The sequence below is a fragment of the Centroberyx affinis genome, unplaced genomic scaffold, assembly GCF_046629955.1.
Source record: "Centroberyx affinis isolate AG114_WGS23_722 - 3 ecotype Tasmania unplaced genomic scaffold, CSIRO-AGI_Caff_v1 ptg005270l_1, whole genome shotgun sequence".
In the NCBI taxonomy this organism is placed as follows: domain Eukaryota; kingdom Metazoa; phylum Chordata; class Actinopteri; order Beryciformes; family Berycidae; genus Centroberyx; species Centroberyx affinis.
The window spans coordinates 149383-171485 of record NW_027282626.1 but is presented as its reverse complement, the minus strand read 5'-3'; the positions used below and the strand labels follow the sequence as shown (position 1 = coordinate 171485).

General features: G+C 41.6%; 1 protein-coding gene across 7 annotated transcripts in view; it reads right to left on the bottom strand.

Moving 5' to 3' along the window:
• trim36 (tripartite motif containing 36) overlaps nt 1–22103 on the bottom strand; it is a 36217-nt gene continuing 14114 nt past the window's right edge. For 6 of the 7 annotated variants that reach the window (XM_071546434.1, XM_071546431.1, XM_071546435.1 and 3 more), the window contains 9 exons: nt 20821–20916; nt 19500–19637; nt 18922–19037; nt 16962–17083; nt 8875–8992; nt 8438–8643; nt 5083–5266; nt 4336–4449; nt 1–3508 (listed from right to left, as the gene is read on the bottom strand). In XM_071546434.1, coding sequence (XP_071402535.1) covers nt 3139–3508; nt 4336–4449; nt 5083–5266; nt 8438–8643; nt 8875–8992; nt 16962–17083; nt 18922–19037; nt 19500–19637; nt 20821–20916 — 1464 coding nt within the window. In that variant the 3' untranslated portion in view covers nt 1–3138. Of the gene's footprint in view, nt 3509–4335; nt 4450–5082; nt 5267–8437; nt 8644–8703; nt 8711–8874; nt 8993–16961; nt 17084–18921; nt 19038–19499; nt 19638–20820; nt 20917–22103 lie in introns of all 7 variants that reach the window. The other variant, XM_071546437.1, reaches the window with a different exon arrangement.

The window sequence follows — 22103 nt, the reverse complement described above, 5'->3', positions numbered from 1 at the left end:
CACAGCAAATTAAAAAGCGTAGCGTTTCCAGGAATCAGGTCGGAGAACACACACAAATTTTCATGTCTTTACATACACTTACAGAAAACCACCACTTACACACCACTTCCCAACCCTCTGGAGAACACACTACAGGACAAATGCACTGTCACTACTTTAGAGTTTAGAAAATTTTAAGTTTTGCTGAAAAACAAAAGCTTCATATCTAAAGTCAAGCAGTGTTTTTAATTCAGTTTTCACCAATTTAAAACTAGAATGTAAACTTTAAACTATTAACAGTGCAAATTGTCTTAATAGCCTACATCTGTCTAAACTGTTCTCTTCTCTGTTCCGCAGTCTACCTAATATTGCACACACAAATTTAATTTATCATACACACCTGCAGAGCCAAACCACCTGCTGACATGCTACAGATCTTTAAAGTGCTAGCTTGAAATTAGATTGGGAGCCAGCCTGCAGAATATTTGGTTTTAAATTCACTACTGAAAAGCAGGCTAGGATGCATTACTTATTTTCCTAAACACAGCTGTGACGCTCAGATTACAAGCTTTGTACCAAATTTCTATACCTAGAGACAATGCTGCTGTGATCCCAAGTGAAAGAAACCAAGAGAACTAATTTAAAAAAAAAAAAAAAGACATTCAATTGTTTGTTCTGTAAATAACAGGAATACATTCTGTGATGTAAATAAACCCCTGAACCTGCCCTGCGTATTCGTAAGTGCATAGACTTGTTTTAAAGGTGTTTAGACAGTCAATTTAAAAATACAGGTATCACGGTTCAGGTCTGTGACCTAGGAGGAATGGAGTGAAAATAAATGACAGAGCAGCACAACTGATGAGTCAAATATGCACACCAAACATCACAGAAATTTGTGTTTCAGTTTAAGACGGGAGAAATTTTCTGTTTAGCAATAATAAAAGAGTGTGATTTTATTACATTTTTAAAACCAAAAACAAAAATCCAAAATATTGAGTCACATACGATAATTTCTATGATATCCCAACATTCAAATAAATGGACTAATCAAACCAACACCACAAACAGGAGGAAAGGGGATGTTAGTACCATTTTAAAAACACTCCCTTGACAAAGGCAGCTGGAAAGGGTAACATCTACTTGCTTAGTTACAATATATTTCCACCAATAGTAACACACAACATGAAATGTTTTAAGATGTACTTACAGTAGTTTTATTTCACTGAAAATAATATACTCTCGATTAATATGTACATGAAGTTAAAATCAAAAAGATCAGCTTATTATCTGACATAAGAGAAGGCTGAGATATTGAACTGACCGTGACTAACAAAGCTGCAAATCAAATCAAACATGTTTCTGAGAGGAAAGGTACAGTAGTTAAGGTTTTCCAGGGCTGACAGATAGAGGTAGGTAGCATTGGGACCCAGTCAGGGCCAGAAACCTGAGAAAACACACACACCGATTACCCTAACCCTCCAGAAATAAAAAATATACATGAATGTACAAACAAATCCATGTGCAGGCTCACATTCACACCTATACAAAAACCAAGGGGGGTTCCCCATGGAAGAGTTCATCTAGTGTGCCATCTTAGATTTAAAAATCTGAGCTGATTTAACCAAAGCCAATCAACTACTTTCATAATGTCCGTCTCTGACAGCCAAACTCACCACTGAGATACGTGAAATATGCTACATGCTGTCTGTCTGCACTGCAAATAATAGAAGGTCTTAATAGGAACAGTACTGAATAGTGTTTTGTGTAGCACTTTTTTGAGAGAACCTGAATCCCCTTTTTGTGTTTTTGTGTCTGGCTAGGCCACAGAACTGTGTGTTTTGCTTAAGTCAGTACCAGAACCAACTTGCTTTGGCTATTAGTGACTTAGGGAACACCTGTAGCTATAAAATTAATGTTGACGAGTACAAGATGTTCTGGTGCCTGGCTCGTTATATGATGTTAAAGATAACATTCAGTGCTGTGGAACAGCTGTGAGAGTGCAAACAGTGAGAGGCCTTTAAGTAACCATTTCATGATTCATATTTATATTAGTGAGGATGAAAGCTTTTGACAGTGTGACTAGGTTACAGTGAACATCAAGGTGCTAATTATGTCCATAACATTTAAAGTGAAGAGCTAACTAGGTAGTGATTAGAAATTGATGATTGTTTTAACATTCTGTGCAAAAACGGCTAAACACATTTGTGACAAGGTGCCCCTACATTAAACCTACAGTGGCAAAGTAGTATTTTCTGTGATATATTCAAGAGTAAATATATGATGTGAATACCATGAAGTGTCATAAGGGAAGATTTTGAGACCGGTGTCTGTGATCAAACCAGGCCTATAGTAGAAAATCAAGTGTTTTTATGCTGATAAACCTTTTCTATTATGCTTGTGCATCGACACATCATAACATCTGCGTGCTAGAGCAAACTAAGTGACCCATTTCCCAAAAAAGGCACCAAGGCACTAGCTTCAAAGTAGCTACAAGGCTCTCTTGGTCCACTAAGATTACAACTGGACCTATGCTGCTACAAAAGGTTACTCAAAATCTAACAACAAAAAAAACAGCCAAAGTGACGAAGATCGCCCAAAAATGTGAATGTGAATTCATTCCAATCGCACACAAAATAATTCTCTATAAACATAAACCTGGCAAAAGAGAAAGAGTTTTAAGTGTAAGCTAGAAGGCGTTTCAAATCATAGACAGACTTAAGATGACTGCAGACTAGCTTTGCAGCCAACTCCAACACATTAACAGCTGACCATAGCTGGCAATTAAAACCTGGTGAAATACAGTTAAGAGATACAGAGACTTTGGTATAGATGTGAAAGGTCTTCTCCACACCAATCTCTCAGTATCTTTGTATGTGGAACAAAAACCCACATCTAATATTTAGTGTCATAAGCAACTCTAAGTAAGTCAGTCTCAGGCAAAGACCCCATTTTCACATTTAGGACCGATGGCTATGATCAAGTCTGCTTTCTAGAATAATCTCTTGGATCGTACTCTGTCACCCTGTTAGCCAAACCCATGTCACATTTAAGACCTGGTTCTCACCAGAACAGTCATAGATTATACAGATGTATAAGTACAGGAGAAACCCAAACATACAAAGGTCCTAATGCATCAACGCTCTCCATCCCCATCCCTCCCTAGAAGGTCAGTCTCTTGGCGGTGATGAACTCTTCCAGGTGGACCTTGCCGCTGCCCATGAGGCCGAAAGCTGGGTACATCGTCCCGGAACAATCCACCTGCCTCTCGTAAAGGCACCTCATGGTGTCGGCGTCGTAAAAATACACCCGGCCCGCGTCATAATCGAGACAAACGCCCACGCGGTTTGGCATGGGTAGCACGCGGTTGCCAGGGTCGCCGGAAGCTGCGCTTGCCGTGGAAACGGAGGAGGAGGAGGATGCCTTGGGGATGAAGAGCTTGCCCATACCCAGAGTGAGGAGGGTGAAGGGCTGGGAGATCTCGTAGCATGTGTCCTCGCTGCCGCTGTCATGCCCGCTATCGTGGTCGTATCTGGTGAGGGGAAAGGGGAATGTAAAGGGAGAGGGAGGAGACCAGAGGGGAGAAGAAGGGGGGAGAGGAGGGGAATAGGGAGAGATGACTTTGTGACAATTTGAATCAAAGTTTTTAAAACCTATGTCAAAGCGAGAGCTGGGTGCAATTCAATCAAGTGTGTATAGAATAAGTTTAGATGGGGGAGTGTCCGAGTTTAAATAAATACTTACAATTTTATAGCGGGAGAGCTACAGTGGCTTAGGAATTAGGTGAGCCATTTTGATTTTAGCCCCCAACGTGAAGTATGCAACTGTTTCAACTCTTACCAATACAAAAATCCTCCAAAAAATATTAATTGATATGACTACTACTATACTGCTATACTGTGAAGTATTCAGGAGTTTTAAAAAACCTTTAGAAGTTTAAATGCTGCATATGCAAGCTTCAAGTCACTGGCTGAATGCTGCCTGGTATTTGTCACCTGTCATGCTTTACATTATGCAATTACCATAGTATAAACAATTATTTACGCAAATAATGTGTTCCTTTACATGCTTTTACACGAGCTGATCCAGTGAGAAAGGCAGGCTTTGTCAGTGAGTAAGCTGTTTACAAGTTAATACTGGCTCTCTTACATCACAGGATTAAGTATGACTCAACCACAATTATCCCTGGAGTGAGATCCTGTGTGTCTATATGTGTGTGTTACAGTCAGGTGTGTAAATGCATGAACACGTTTGTACTGTAATTTACTCTTCATTCAGCCAGGGACAAAAATAACGGACAAATTTAAAATGATTGCCTGATATTATGCACATAGACATGTGTGCCTGGCACTTACTTACCTAGGGCTACTGGTGTCTCTGGGATTGTGAAACCATTCAAGCAGCTTGGAGTCTGAGGCGACCCCAACTTTGACCAAGTAGGAGTGAGGTTCCACCCTGAAGGCCCAGTAGTGCCTGCAAAACAAAAGTCTGTGTCAATTCCACATTTATGACTGCAGGGTTAGAAAGTTTGATAACCCCTAGCCCATGGTTAGTTATTTTCTGACTATTCTCTGACCTCCCTGTGGAGTGCAGCTGAAAAGAGAAGGGATCAATAAAGTATCACATTCTTTTAAATGGAGGGTAATGGAGATGGTATGGATATATGGACAGTTTAATAATCCCATCAACGAGAAATAAGCCATGCAGTTGCTGAATCTGTATTCATTTTACATCAACAACGGCTAGTTTAAAAGTTTGCACACGAGTTTCGGGAGTTTTGAGTGGCGGCGGGTCACGCTGGACACCCGTGATTTGCATAAAGTAGACTAGACCTCAACTTTAAATGTGGAGCATTACATAGAAAATAAATGGGAAACGTGGAAATGACGGAACCTGTAAAAACACACCGTAAGAATGTTTATGTGGACAGCATGATACACTGATAAAAGTCTAATGAACAAGGTGGCAACAAGCTTCAGCACATGTGTGAATGATTCCTTTGAATACAATAAAACTTGCTACACTGCCTGTGTTGTGCTGTTTTCAAAGTCAGTCTCTGGCATCAAAATTTGCCTGGATTCAACTCTAGATGTTCCGATGGCCTACCTCCCCTGAGAGATGCCGGCGTCACCGATAATGTAGTCCAGGCCGATGTAGCTGCCGGTCTGCACGCGCTCAGCAGCAAGAAGGAAGGCCATGCCCGCCACACTCTCCACACTGTCGCGCCGCTTGTTTAGCACCAGGCGCTCTGTACTGAAGCCACACTTGTCACTGAAGAGGAAACCAAAGGCTGTAGGTGTGGAGACGGGGGATGGATCGAGAGAGAGAGAGGATGGACAAAAGGGAGAAATGACAGGAGGAGAAACAAGAGAAGAGAGGGGATGGAGGAGAAGCGGAAATGGGAAGAAAGATGGGAAGAAAGCAGAAAACATGGTAGAGTAGAAGAGCAGGTAAGACAATGGAGAGAGCAAAATAAATATATATTCAGGAGAAGAAAGAGATTTTATCACTGCACACAAAACATTCAAGGCAGGGGTTTATTTCCTCTACTGGATGTTGAGAAATGGGCAAGTTATCAAGGCTGCCACAAGAGGGTGCTATAACACAATCTGAAAAAGAGCTACATGAAAGCCTAATTTGCCAACAGCAGCATGTGGAATGACCCTCTTTACTGAAATCCATTGCATCATTCCTTACTCTTATTACTCACGTGTATCAACCAATTACAGGCCTCATCTGGATGTGATTAAATTCACTCTATAAATAGTTTATGGGCCAAAGGCCATGATTAGCATAATATAGGATACGTGTAGGCTGACATAATTATGCCTGTTCACTCAACCATCCCATGCAATCTGAGGTTTACACGGGGGAAGACCACTTCATTTGCATGCGGCTAGGGAAGTTCTCATAACAACTAGGGCATGATAATGATGATGACTGCATCAGCCTGCCTATAGTGTGAACAGACCACAGTACTCAACCTATTTCAAGTATTTCAAGCAGCATAATTGCACGCAAAGTTACACTGGATCTGTGATGTCTGCTTTGGTACTGTGAATTGATATGTTATTCGTCAATGCCATTGAATACAATTTCAATGCAATAAGTAATTTAGCAATTGCTTATGAGACATGTTTACAAGTGGTGAAATTGGTTAAAAAAAATAAAAAGGAAACAGCATAATGAAATTGGCCCCAGAGCAGTTATATTTGAATTTTACACCCAGTAAAGTAACTGGCCTAGTTCTTTATTGAATGGTAATTTGTTGGCAATACTGTAATATTGACACTTCAGTGAATGCGCCAGGATCGAAAAATTGTTTAGGTCTCAACAACAACAAAACAATCAAATCTCCTTGACGACAATGGGTTCAGTAACCATGGGCCCAGCACAAGGAATTCTTTTTGGGCAGGCAAACCGGCCCTGGAAAATGTTGGTCCCATGCCAGCCCATGAGGGACTGGGACTGATTTTCTTCCTCAAGCAATGACTCAATATCAAGAGTGATCGACCTTGGATAGCACAGACCTAAGTGCTCATGTCTTGTTGTGATGTCCTTATCGTTTACAGCAGGGTCTGGTTGAAGAGTGTATGCACATGTATGCGCTGTCTGAAACCAAATACTGCGCGCCATCCTGTTCTGTTGTGAGTAGGGAAGTGTGTGAGCGCGTGCATGTTTTGACCTCTTCTGCGTTCCGCCATGGCCCAAAATTCCACCTCATTACTGACGCACAGTGAATCCATCCACTGCCTCTTACACGAACCGCGGAGCACAGGAATGTGAAGCTCCAACCACAACACAAATGACAAATCAAAGCACAGCCATATCACATCGGGGAGTGACATGCCATGTATACATAAGAACAACGGACCGATTTTGATGCAGTTTCCTGGGAACTGCTTTCGTTTTGAGAGAAAGGCATGAGGTAATGTGCATTCTGAGACAATTATGTATTCTGGGAAGTGCATCAAAATGAAGTTCAAATGTTATGGTTTAGACAGCCACAGAAAACTCTTCTGTGAATTCAAATTCTATGGCTCAGACTCCAGACTTTGACTAGAATAGAATGATGATGCAATGAAATGCTACATTGAGCAATTATAACTACGCTTATGTACAAGTCCAGGTATGTACAATCTGGGCAGTCCAGGGCAAAGGGAACCTGATGATACACAATCACTCTGTAGAAGAATCAAAGTGATATGGTCCCTTGCTGGGAGGATAAGATTTAAACTCAAGTTCAACAGATGGCTGGTGATGATAGTTAATCAGAAAAGCTTTAAAATGAAAGCCACCTTGAGTCTGTCTGGCAAGCTTAAAAAGTCAATGACAGATGCAGACCAAACTGCAACTGCAGGGTTCCTCTGCAAGCTGGCACAATACACAAATATCCTTAAATAACACAAAAAACGATGCTGGTTTCCACTGTCTGCAACACAGAAGACATTACCATGGTGAAAAGCCACTGGAGGTGGTCCTTCATTAACTGTATCATGTACACTAGAACAGAATTCAAATTTTAAACAGTGAAGCATCTGTCAGTCGGTAATCTTCCTAAAATCCGGCACAGTTCTAAATACTCAGACATGCTCTGAGAAGTAAAGGGGATAGAGGAGCTTAGCCCTCGCCTTGGCCAAAAGAGGCCCAATAACAGGGAATGGTCTGCCAATAGGAGCCTAATGCTGGGAATAATAACGGCATTTTGTGGATTAATTAATGAAACTAGCATCAACAATAATGATACAACATCAGAAGTGAGTTTAGCCTGTGGAGAGATGAGGCATGGTAATAAAAGATTTACTCAGTTTACCACTTGCTACTTGTATGTATTCATCCACAATTTTGAACTCAAGAAGGTGCTAATGAGGATTATCAAATGTTTTTATCCTTCCCATTTCTCATCCTGTCTGTAAGTAGGCCTACTCAGGCAACATCTTGACATGTTGCCTCAGCACCTCAAATGCTCATAATCTTTATTAAAGATCCGATTTCGCATTTAAGGACCACTTGGCCATACCTCTATGTACTTGTCATAGTAGGACATGCTTATCTGTGCCATTACACTTGTCAATACGCTCTGCATCTCATAGGCAGGCTTTATTCACCACCCCAAATCCTACACTTGATGCAGTCATGAGCCGAACAGTAGCAAGAAGGACTGCAGCTTTAGTGTTCTTGGTTCCTAAGTCTGACAGTTTTATCTGGTAGAGAATGAATATAGGTCTTGGGGCCTAAATGAGTCTTTCTTGCTCCTGCTTGGCCCACCTACAGACTAGAAAGACAGACCAAGAATGACACATGCAAGGATTTCTCGATGATTTTGATTTTTTTTGTATTCTCATTTCTTCGCTCCCATACCCATTGCATGGAATGGTTGAGTATAGCCCCCTACTGCACTGCATTCATATTTTTCTAGCCAACAGATTAACCGCTTTGCCACACTTCTCATCATGCTTACCAGGGGCAGGTGGTGTGTGGAAGGTGACCTCAGGGCTGTAGGGGCTGAACATGGAGTTCCTGCAGCTCCGGACCCTGAAGGCGTACAGGCTGTCGGGCTCCAGGTCACAGACTACAGAGCTGGGACCGTACACCCTGTCTGTGGCCCTCCAGACCCCACTGTCCTCACCATCCTCCTGGGATGGGGACTGGCTAGGGCCCCCTAGTCTGGGGAGAAAGAAGAGAAACCCCCTATGGTTAGTTTATTCAGATTTTTCACACGCACACAGCTTGTCTGTGGGTCTACAGTCCCCCCACTCTCCTCTTGTTTGTTGTTTGAGTGTGTGTGCACATGTATGCAGCCGAGCGTGTATGATCCAAATGATACTACTCAAGGATAATTGGTAAGTAAGTGATATTCCATCATAATTATCTCTGTGTATGTGTGTGTGCACCCACCTGCGGTACTCGAGGATTTGATGATCTGTAGGCAGGTGGTCATCAGACAGCCTCCAGCAGATTGTGGCCTCATTGTAGACTCTGCTACGGGACAGGTCAATCAGAGGAGGGTCTGGGACTGAGAAAAGAAAGAAAGGGAAAGAAAGTAGAGGGAATGATCAACTACAGGCAGATTTCACCAATTACTAAAGACATGAGTCTATTCGCTTCATGCCAGAACTACAAAGGTCCAATTTGAAAAGTAAGGAAAACTGAAAATACTGAATACATTTTTTAAAACAAATTCATCACGGTGAAACTAATTTGTTCCTGTCCGATCTGAAGTACGATGTGAGAATATGTAAAATAACGACTGACACAACACAAAGAAATACCAGCGAAATCAAACCTTGATCGTGCCAAACACCCCTAACAGGAAAAAGGATCTGAGCCCAATATCTTGGGTTTATGCAAGTGAAAATGTGCAAGTGTGGCAAAGATTAGATTTGCCTGGATCAGGACTATCCCCTTGGGACAATGGACAAGATTGTCTTGCATAATGGAGCCTGCTAAGAGGTTCCCACATACACTCACTGCCAGGAAATGCACTTTGTAAAGCTCACCCCCCCCCCCACCCCCCACTTCCCCTTTCACCTCCACTTTCCCTCCTTCCTTTCTTTGCTTTATCCTTCCCACCTTTGACCCCTCTCCATCACTGTCCTACTCTTCATCCTCCATTCCTCTCTCTCTTCCCTCCTCTCTGTGGGTGTAAGCATCAACCTATCTTGGCCCTGGCTTTGGATTCAGGCCCCCCTCATTTCTTTCTGTTGCATCCTTTGTGTCATGCTTCCTCTCCCCTCATCCTCTACAATTTTCTCCCTCAATCTCCTCTTTTCCCTCCAGAAACAGAGAATCACATTACGACAACCATGTAGGTCCTTGTCCTCTTTCTGTAACATCCAGGCACGCTTTGCTAATTTCTCTCACTCTGCCCCTCTGAAATGTAATTCCCCTCCTTCTCCTCTTTGTAATATTTCAATCTTTCTCTCCCTTTTGACAATGCTGACCCCCCACTCCCCTTCCTCTTTTCTCTCTCCCTCTGTGTTGCCAATCCCTCTCCTAAAGCCCTTTTCCCAACAGACGGATTCCCCTTGCCAACCAGTGTCACCACTATCCCTGACCTTTCTGAGCTTCCAAATTTACTTTGCTAATCCTCACTCTCCAAAATCTTCTCTTCCTCCCAGGCATAGCTTTCCTTCATGACATTTTGTGTCCTCTACAGAACCAGATTTGGCTTTAATAACCATTTACATGTACTAAGAATTTAACCATGGTTAGTTAGCATCATAAATACAGCAAAATGTGCAGATATACACTCACCGAGCACTTTATTAGGAAGACCTGTACACCTGCTTATTTATGCAATTATCCATTCAGCCAATCAAGTGGCAGCAGTGCAATGCATACGATCATGCAGATACAGGTCAGCAGCTTCAGTTAATGTTCAAATCAAACATCAGAATGGGGAAAAAATGTGATCTCAGTGACTTTGACTGTGGCATGGTGATTGGTGCCAGATGGTTTGAGTACTTCTGAAACTGCTGATCTCCTGGGATTTTCACGCACAACAGTCTCTAGAGTTTACACAGAATAGTGCGAAAAACCAAAAAACATCCAGTGAGTGGCGGTTCTGCAGATGGAAGCGCCTTGTTGATGAGAGACGAGAATGACCAGACTGGTTGGAGGTGACAGAGAGGCTTCAGTAACTCAGATAACCTCTTTACAACTGTGGTGAGCAGAAAAGCATCTCAGAATGCAACACGTCGAACCTTGAGGCGGATGGCACTTTGGTAGCCGGTTGACACTGAGCTGAAAGCTGATACCTACCCAGTATTAGTATGGTGTTCCTAATAAAAGTGCTTGGTGAGTGTACATACACAGAACATATAATTAGAAAAATGGAGACGTAGATGTAGTAGATGTACGATACAAAAGATGACCTCTCCTTTCTAACTTTTCGCTTTCCTGTCATCACCATCACCATGTTAGTCACAGTGTAGATCTAGACTAGAGCGGTTTCTTTGAAATTACTGTTAACGGATTGTACTGACATACAAGCTGCAGCTCTGCCGACAAGTGCAGCTGTTGCACCGGTTCAGCTGCCCAAGAAAATCACAGACTGGATTGGGATCAGTAATGTCTGTGACTCTACTCCTGTTGAGGCGTTATATGATATGAAGTCAGTTCATAAGAGAAAGTTAGTTCCATAAACATTAGATTCTTATATACATTCCCAATAACCCTCCTCCCATTCTTGAGACACAGAGATTCCCCATAAACAATGACAACCACAGCCCAACCTGAGTTGTTCTTAACCGCTCTCCTCTACCTAGAAGAATTACACCTCCATTATACCTTCCCCTTGCTTCAGGCTAAGCGAGTAGCAACAACCAAGAAATGTAATCAGTCAAGCGGGCACTCCCATCACGCTTTACAAGACTGTAAAACACAAGATGGCACTCTTTATGGAAAATCACACTAGTTGCTGCGCTAACTTCTGTAGCAACCAGACAGATGGCAAATTTTCCTTGCTTTCTGCAGTTTTTTTTATCCCCCACAATGAAATCAGGGGAGGGCCCTGGTCCGGCCATCTGTAACGCACAATATCTTTGACACCACTTGTATGTCATTGCTCCATTCTGGCGATGGCACTGACTGGCCTAAGATGGGGCGCTACAACATTTCTTTACTTATTGGATTTTGTTGAAATTACACTCATCAGCCCAACAGGGGGCACTACATAATTTATTCACGCATCCATGTATCGCGCAATCTCTCAGACATCACTGATTAGATTTTGACACAATTTAGGGAAATTATGCATCTCACTGCTGCATTCCAGCATTCAAAATTACACTGACTGGCGCAAGGGGGACCTACATTTACAGCTCTAAACAAGGTGACATATTTGTTGCTGATTGGCCCAGACGGGGACAACATCAGTTGCGTGGGACAACATGTTTATGTTTGTCCTCGTTTTTAATGTGCGTCCAACAGAATGTGTGTACAATAGAACACACAATACAAGAACGTTTTTTAGACAGGGCCTTGTGTAAAAGCCATTATATCTGAGGAAAGCAAAAGAAATGTATTATTATCATTATTATTATTATATTACAGGGTTCACTGGTGTCCTGGTAGCCCTGGATGGTGCAGAAAGGAGCAGCGGGCAAGGACCAAACAGGGCAGCCAGCCAGGCAACGCAGCAGGCAGCCGTCCCAAGAGTTCAGCTATTCTGAGAAAAACAGCCCTATTGATCACATACAGGCGACGGCCAGACAGACAGAAAGCAGCACGGCCAAGTTACCCTACAGGGAGCTGCTTTCTCTTGTGCCCATATTCATTCCACTGTGCCGTTCACAAAATGTGACTGGACCGGGCACTCAACTGCTATATTTCTCCCTTGTCATTCCCCTGTATTTCCATTTTGTCCTGTCAACTAGACTTTCTCCTGGACTGCAATATCTGTGATGGAAAGTTCATAAAAAAAAAAAACACATTAAATGGATGAAATGGTGTTGGGCAGGGTGATTTCAAAATTGCCCATCAATGGAAACAGAAGAAAACAGCACTGTGTTTTCAGGCTGACACTGTTAGCCTGCAAAACCTCAGACACATGAGAGGAAACTTCAATTTGAAATGGACCACACAATCATTTAGGCTTGACAACACAGGCTTTTACAGCCTCTTGAGAAGCAGAGCATGGGGTCAAAACCCACAGAAGGGCCGAACTGGGGTTGGCATGGCAGAACACAAATACAGCCTTATCCAAGGCAGGAAGAGATGCCTCAGAAACATGGGCAGCCTTATAGCCATCGAGGACAACACATACAGCCTTGTGCACCGAAAAGATGGCTGCCACTAGTACTGGAGACTGACAGTGGGATATTATTTGATTTAAGTCGAGTGTTTCAGTGACACTTGAGCAGGATACAAGCCACACAACTCAAGGATAACAAATGATAGTATCTAGCTATTATCTCAGTTTTCTTAGGATATTTCTGAGACTGAAAACCTCCAGTGAGAAATAGTAAACTCTTGAGCTGAATGCACAATGTTCAAGACACTTGAAAATCCAATAAAGGAGGGAAGGTCCCTCTTTACTGGATTTAGAGTGCCTTTTCTCAGTGGAGGTTTTCAATCTTAGCGCTATAGTATCTCAGTTTTCTCTAGATTTGATTCCTGTTCACAATGAGCACCTATAAACATAAGGACTTCACTGCTTTTTTCTTAAAAACAACAAGAGCACCAAGTGTTACTTCTGTCTGCCTCTCTGATAGAAATATCGTTTAGACGCAGATTAAATGGGCCTCGTTCTAGACTGAAAAATGTCCTTAGAGGTTCTCCAAGCACCCTCACAACTAAACACCAATGTCTTTACAGCTTATACGAGTGCCACACATTGCGGTTTAGGCGCACGATGACTCAGTTCAATAGTCTTTCACTCCAAGGAAACATTGCTGCATCAACTTCCAAGACACCAATTCAATTACTGCAGTATATAAATGCCCCTATAGTCTCCTTTCTCCCTCTTGAGCTCAGACTGAGAGCATCATTACCTCCCGCAGGCCACTTAGATTAAACACATGCATCAATATGACTGGCACCCAACTGCTGCATACAGCACTTTCTATAAAAGACAGGACATTGATTCGTTTAGGGTACATTTCCTAACCCATCGAATATTCCACAAAATGGATGTCTAAAGAGGCATAATAATGAATATTCAGTCATTTTATAAAACAGGTCTGACTGACAGCCTCTGAATTAGTAAATGATCATAGTGGGGAAACTCATCTTATTGCTGCTGCTTTGTCCATCTCAAAAAAGGTACAGTTTATTATCAAACAAAAAAAGACATAGCATATACAATAGGACTGGAAACTCATCTTGGGAATGTGAATACAAGATTATTTCCACTTTTAATGTATTTTTCCTTAGCCATAAGACAGTTCGGTCTGCACTGAACATTTACTGTACTTCTGTCAAATGTACCAACTCCATAGAATGTAGAAAACATGGGAAAGGTAAATGTAACAATAACAATTATTATTGATTTCTGAAGAGCAGGGTATATTATCCGATTTGGAACGTAAAGGTTCAAACAAATATGGCAACAAAACAAAGTCAGGCTCCCAATTGTGGTCAATGGATCAGTTTCAGGTTGTACATCTGTATGACATTACATATTCAGAATTTTGATTATTTGGTTCAAAACTTTATTATTGAAATACCTGTTGTAGGACATAAACATCTAAACTGAATGTTATTCCACTTTAACAAAGAAAAGTCTCCATTACAGCGTTGCATCAATAGCCAAACCAGGTATCAATTTCCTCCAGTGTTCTTCCAGAACATTCAATATGGCTTTCTGATCTTCTGAATGTAAAACCCCACTATTTGTTCACTATTTGTCTTCACTGGAGGAGTATGGGCTTGCAAATGAAACATACATGCTTTCTCACCGACTCTGCTGTGATTGGGCCAGAAGGGAGCAGCCCAAACATTTCACGTTTTGATTAGGGCAATACAAAGTAGTCCAAGCCATTTTAATCCTAGTCCAACTGTCCAAAAGTCTAGATCCAGCCGTTTCTAGCCTTTGAGATAAACCTCACATCACTGACTCAACATTATTAACTGTAACAGGATGGCTCTCCATTGTTAACTGAATAGCCTTGTTTGTTGTCAGCAACGGTTATCGGTCACTGAACAACTGTCACTTGTTTAGTCGCATCCACTTGAGGGAAGTTGGCCCTAAGCCAATGAGAATTCAGCCTTGTAAACAGGGTCAGGATATGTCTATTCCCATAATAATCCCAATTCACTTTTTAAATGCTGAGGTCTGGAAAATAGCACAGCTGCCACTCAAAGCCAAAGTACTGAGTTTGTCTTGACGTTGGTTTAGTGGCTCATCTCACTTTCCATTAATGTCAGCTCTGACCCTGGGACTCAGCCTGCCCTCAAACCTCTAGCACCAGTCAACTGTCGCTGGCTAAATACGACTGAAAGACTGTCACAACTAACTGTCACTATCTGCAACACAGTGTCATTCAATACCTCCTAGTCACTCGCTTATACAATGTTGTTAGATTAGACAGGAGACAGACCAAAGGCCCATAAACAAGCCTCTGCCACATGCAGCCAAATGTCACCAACTGTCACTCAACTTTCATTTTCCCACACAGATGATCAATCGATGAAACTGGATTGATCCCGTCAAAAGACCAACACCAGCAGAACCATCTGTGTCAGGAAGCTACAATTGTATTGATGAAACTCAGAGTGACATGTGCCTGTTCCAGCTGGATGCCAATAAAACCTACAATACCAGACCAACCAACAAAATTTGTCCCTGACTGCAAGATCACAGCTTTTGATATTTAGCATATGATGAATGAAAGGCCCATTGGTGCTGCAGCTTTTATGAAGAACCTCTCCACATTTACCATCGTTTCAAAATGATAAAAGAGAAAAGTGCAGCTGCAGCGGCTTCAACATCATAAAAATGTGTGTAAGAGGCCCTTTAAATGATAACCAACAGCCATCAATCACTGCCAAACTCTATTCACATGTAGACAAGACCTACTGCAGTTCAGAACAAAAGCCATTTCACACAGACGCTGATGTTGCCTTTGATTGATCTTTTAGTGACCCTCATTGATTATTTACAGTTCCTTATTTTGAGATTTTTATGACCCTGCTCAATTATCTGTGGACTTTTGGCCTTTGGTCTTAGCAAACCTTATTGAGCATTTGTTTGCATCTTTGTTATGTCTTGGTAAAAGTTTTGAACCTACCAAGTATTGTTCAGTTCTTTTTTATCTGCAATGCTTACATTTGTTGTGCTGCTTTCTTGAGATTCTTGAACTGAATTGGACTACCTGGTATAATTAAGATTAAATGATAGAAAAAATAGTTAACTTGAAGCAAATGGTTATTTCATTGTTGAGCTCTTGACAAGCTTTAAAATAAAGTCTGATAGTTGAGTGACTAGGTGCCAGAACTTTCTTTCCTGTGCCTAATCTGGGCAGTCCACAGTATTTTATATTTAGTCGGGACAGTTACGAGACACTCTTTAAAGACAACATGCAATCATAGAAGTACCGGTCTGCCCTTGTCTCTGTATCCCTTAAGGCGTCTGCTACCTGAACAGGCTTATACAGAATGAGCCTCTGCACATCAGAAGACCAGTAAAAAGCTTCAGAAAACATCTCTAAAATCCAGTGTGAGCATATCCAGGGTTTTAACCTGCTTATCCAATCTAGCAGCCCATACATAACCTCTAAGCACGGCACAGTTCACATGGCAGTTCAGGTGATGACACACCGCTTATCCTGACCACACAGTCTTATTTTAAAGAATGACTTCACTTGGTAACCTAACAATTTGAAATGGCATAGCGCTATAATGATGGCCATGTTTTACCATGGTCAAGAGGACACAAGAACAAAGAGTGTCTTTATCTTCAGAAATGAATAGAAGCAGAAAACGTCACCATATTTTCCTGACTTCAATTGATGGTAGCTTTTTCCAGTCTTGGAAAAAGCTTGTGGTCAAGCTTTCACTGCAGCTTGTCCTTTAGCACAATGTATTGCTAGGAGACACGCTGTGACAACGGGGCACTGGGAGCAGGACCACAAACTGTTAGTGACCTCTTTAACTCCGAACAGCCCGCTCCACAAAACATAAAAGCCATTTCCAGACGGGAAGTGACTTTTATCCAGTTTGACCTTCCAGTGTCACTTTGCATGGAATCATGGAAACCAATGAAATATTAACCTATGTTTTTTAATTTGGCTCAATCCACAATTCAGTTCTGAACTGTAATTTGTTTTCAGTCAAATTTCACATTGCCTTCATCCCTACATAAATTAGATAGCATGCCTATATTAATTTGTGTTGTATAATTGTGTCTGTATAACTTGTCTGTATAAATAAAATTCAAATGTTATTACTTCCCTCCTTATACATGCACATGTGCAAAGGACTATGTTTATCTCTTCTCATAAGGCACAATACACTATTTAATGGAAATGAACTGGTTGTACCTCCACCAAAGCACATCTCTTTGAGCAGGGTCTCTTCTCTGGACGTGTCCAGCACAAACTCGTCAAAGCAGGGGTCGGCCGAAGGGTGGAAGGTCCTCAGCGACTCTGTGGCCTTCTGGATTCTGAAGACACAGACGAGACACAAAATGATGCCATTTTCACCGGAGCTGGATCTTGGTTGGTGAACAGTAGCGTAAGCTCGCCATTTACGAATACCAAGGGCACCGAAATGGCACCGTTATTCACTGCAGACATACTCAAAACTGTTTTACATCATTTCAAAACACATAAATAGTTCTGGCTGGCTGAGCTTAATTGAACACCAAGGTGCAAATGACAGCTATGTGGTTGTTGAAATGGAACTTGCAGAATAAAGGAGGCACAAAATGGTAGGACGAGTCACTGAGATGAAAAATGGTGCTATAAAAGCACTTTGTGACTCAGTCAGCAAAGACAATTAAGGGAACGATGTATCATTACCTTGAAAGATTAGACACTTCTCACAGTTAATTATCTGAGGTATCGCCTGCCGTAATTTTAATCAACCCTGTACTTTGAGGTTAAGAGGACATGGATCTATATTTATATTGTCTTTCATAAACTGTGAAAAACATCCTTGAAAACCAGGACTTTATGTCTGTTGGAAAAAACAAAACAGGCTCTGTCTGTACAGGCAATAGAGCACCACGCTCTTGAAAGTGAAACTGTTCCCTGAATATCCAAAGCCGCTAATGGAGATCAATTAGCCGCCTTAGAGCAAAAGACTCTCCCGTACCGAGCATTAACTGGACACTGTGGTGAGTCTGTTCTTAACTGTCCTGTAGACTTTTGCTTAACCTCTGCACTTGTGGCTCTGTATGTTTAAAACCCTGACACACTCCAGTCACACAAACACATAATCAGATTGAAGCCCTCAACACTAAAATAACAAACTACCGGTAAGTCCCACTAAGGAAAATCCACTGGGACCTAGGAAGGCACTGAAATTTCAGAGTCAGTGATTGTGCACATTGTTAAATAGGTAACTTTTGGAATTAATTCAAATCATTATTGAACTGAAGTGACTAATTTGACAGTACTGCAGTTTACAGCCATGGTTTTAGTGGATGAAGGCCTTAAGAATTACTGCCAGACTTTCTGCCAGTTTCCTTACATTCTGTTGAAGGAAAACTACTTCAAGAGATTGGAGGTATGCTGTAGTGCTCTGTTGGGACTATCCCACTGCAGAGTATGATGATGCCAAAGTTTTAAGTAGTATAACACAAATCAATTAAATTTCTGCTTCACAGACTCCTCAGCTTAATTGATACTGCACTGTTTTACACTGATAAGCACTTCAGTATCTTTATAGTGATACTTCACATAGGGAGAATGATCTAATTTTAGCTGCAGATATCCTTATTAGGTTTCAGCCACCAATATTAGCTGTCCCAGTTACACAATTGCATTAATTTCTGCCTCTGTTAGTCTCAATATCCTACTTCTAACACATGAATTGAAGCAGGGTAGTGAAGATGATGCTTTTTTTAATCTCCTCTTCAATAAGTAAATCTAGGTTGTATCTAGGTATAATTAACAACAAGTCTGAATAAGAGTCCTTAGGGTGCTGCTGGGAACAGGGAGCTCACCCTTCAACCACGGGGTTGAGGTTCAAGCCCTCCGTGTCAGCAAGTATCCGTCCTGAAGAGTCCCTGAGCAAGACAGTAAATCTCTACCAAAGGGCTCCGTTCTGTAGCCAACCCTGCACTCTGACCTCACTGTGGCAGGGGGCAAACAGAACGAGGATTTAAGTATCTCGCAATTACAATTCTAGAGGTGCAACGCATTCCCGGAGCAGGCGATGTCAGAGGTCGACTGCTGCGAATCAAGTCGAGTGGAGAGCGCTGCAAAATGAAACTGACAGGAGAAATAATGGTTCAGCATTTCCTGCTACATCACTATTCTCCAGTACACATTTTACCTGGTGTGCAGTTGCTTCGCAGTCTGTACGAAGCAGGACTGGTCGGTCTCTTTCAGCACCTCCTGGGCGTAACCCACCAGACCGCTGTTCTCCAGCATGCCCTGGTACTCCTCCACCTGGGTTTAAAAAAAAATCATTTATTTAGGTTTTTCTTTTCAGCTTTTTTAAATTTCCTTTACTTAAAAAGGAGGCTTCATATTGATATATTTGACATATTTTCAAAAACAAACATCAGATACAGCTCGTTTCCATCTCTAGCCTCTGTATTCATTGATTGACCTTAAAGATACCTAATGACTTGAGTGCTATTCATGGATTTAACCGTCAAGCTAGCGAGAGTAAGTGTCAGCAGCCAAGAGCATGATGAATAAGTGTGAGTCCCCACCCCTTGCCCTTCCTTTGCCAATTTATTCATCTATGGGCTTGTATCTAAAATGTACAGTCTATTCTATGTTCATTCAACTGTCTGACATTTCAACTACTAGACTGTGATTTACTAATTCATGCCAATTTTGGAAGCATGTGTTAAGTGGAAACAGACACAGAATATTGATTGCAGGTGTTCATTTCTGCTGTACCTGGCCCTTGAGTTGGTCCAGGCGTCGGTTGCGGGACTGTTCGATGGACCTCAGCATCTCCGACTTCCTCTCCTGCAGCGTTTCGAACAGACGCTCAAAATGCTCATTGGCGTGACGCTCTGCTAGCTGGCCATTTTCCTGTAAGGGAACAGTGAGCCACAGTTAATGCTTGGTCATGTTATTTGATGATCCTGTCGACTGGTTACTTTTTTTCTCCTCCCCTCAGAAGAATAGTGAGGAAACAGTTCATACTGAAACATAGTTACAGTTTCAATGTATTGTACTATGCATGTGTCGTCACATGAAACTTTTGACATAACACAGTGAGGGATCATTCAAAAGTCTAAACCAATGGAATATGAGTCAGGGAGAGAAATGCAGTTTTATTTGATGGGAGGGGTGGAGGGAAGGGATTGTTCAAAAATCTGATGGTTTTATTGGATGGAATTTTTCATTCACGCCTACCAGTACCTACCAGATCCACTGTTTTCCAGGAAGTGAAAGTAATGGGAGTTCATTTAAGTAATGTGGACTATGGTAGAGGACTGAAACCCAGACACACATAAGGGGAACTAGTATGCAAATCCTGTGTTTCCTTGTTTGTGTGGTTTGCATAATGTTTGTTTAAATGACCTTCCTCATACATTTACAGAGAACATCTTGTTCTTCAACTTCTCAAACTGGTTTAGAGGAGGCTATATAAATATTTGCCAAGTAAGAAAGACTACTTACTTACAGGCATCATAACACATGGTCTTTTTGCTTTCTAAAACAACCAATTGAACCATTTTGAAAATGAAATAAAGCAGTTCAAGGGACTATTAAGAGTGATTTACCATTTTATGCCAACCTTTTTTTCTCCAGGATTAAGGCAGAGTTTTAGAGATGTTAAATCAAAAGCAACATGTGAGATTCCTCTGGAGGAGAAGGGGGTAGAGGTTAGGGACCAGAAGTGGGGAGGGGTTAAGAGAAGAACTAATAACTAATATCTAAAAGTGTTGAGAGTGGCACAGGGGAATGTAGCTGGGAAAAGAGCTAAATCTTTAATAAGCGGTTTAAGCAACACCTAAGCCAGTTCTTTTGCTTCTTGATTGATGGTTAAGGGAGTGTGAGCTTAATACAAAAGAGTAATTTTACCCTTAGGGATCAAATACAATCAGGAAAAAGACAATGACATGGTTAAAGTGAAAGATTTTGAAAAGTAAAACAGACTCTTCATTCCATTGTAAAGATTATGAAAAAGACCATGCTGTGTAGGGGTTTGGGAGTGGAGGGGAAAAGGATGTTGGCACTGCAGCAGCATGAGTCAGCGCTCTCTTACCTCAGTCTGATTGATGAGCAGCTCAAGCTCAGTAATCTGAGTCCTGACCTGGTCCTCTTTGCTGATGAGGTAATGGATACTCTTGGCCAGCTTCTCCTGGTGAGAGAAAAGATCAGAGGCAAAGAGAGTGGGTGTCATAATGTCTAAAAACAATGATCCATGTATGCACACATAGCGCTGAGATTAGGTCTGGGCGAGGTGACTGAAATCAATATCATAAGGAATCATAAGGATATCGATATAAATCACAACATGCAAAAATCACATGTTAACTAATCAATGTTAATCCCATTGAACCGATGGTAATGTTAGGTGTGATGTCAAACGAAACTGAAATTTTCAAATAATATTCCTAATTTTATTAAAATAACATTTGTTTGTCATCATCAATTTAGACAGCAGAATTGTGCGTCACAATATCCAAAAATCACCATATTGTCACAATAATATTGAATTATTGCCCAGCCCGAATTGAGATGGTGACAAACATAGTGTGTTGCGGCAACTTGCTGGAGGTAAAACGTACTCGACCATTAAAGACACCAGATCTCAACCAAAATTCACAGCTGCAGCTGAAACCCAAATTACTTTGTGATTTATGATAAGTTCTAGTCATGTGCAGAACATCCAATACGGCCCCGACCACAATGAGAGCTGGTTTCAGTAGGTGCAGCATGTCACACAACATACACTAGACTATTACAGTCACATACAGATGTGGAACAATAACACACTGAGTTTAAGGGTACACACACACACACACACACACACACACACACACACACACACACAGGTGGTGTTCAACAAAGCAGCTGAAACCCAAACTACTTCCTGACTGATGAAGGGTTCAGGACATCCAATCCGGCCTCAAACAATCAGAGGATACAACACACACAAACTTATAGGGAACAAATCATCTCATTAAATATTAAGAACCCTAGAGTCTGTGTCCACATGGACCAGCCTATCAGATTTCACCCAGACTCCACCCTGATTGGCTGAACAGACTGTCATCGAGCTTACTGACTTGGCTTGTTGTTAATGCCCATCACCGGATAAAATTACTATTTGACACATTTCACTTCAACCCAACACCTATTCAGTTTAACAAGGTGGAAGTTCTCTTTGACTGACTGGTCTTGCCTAGTTCACTGGAACCAATCAGACTGTCCCAAAGCACACAACGCCCAACCCATCTTTGGCTCCTCACAGGCTAAACCAAAACACTCAAACTGATTGAAAAGAATTCAGTTACTAAGCGACAAAGTCTCTTGACCACATGT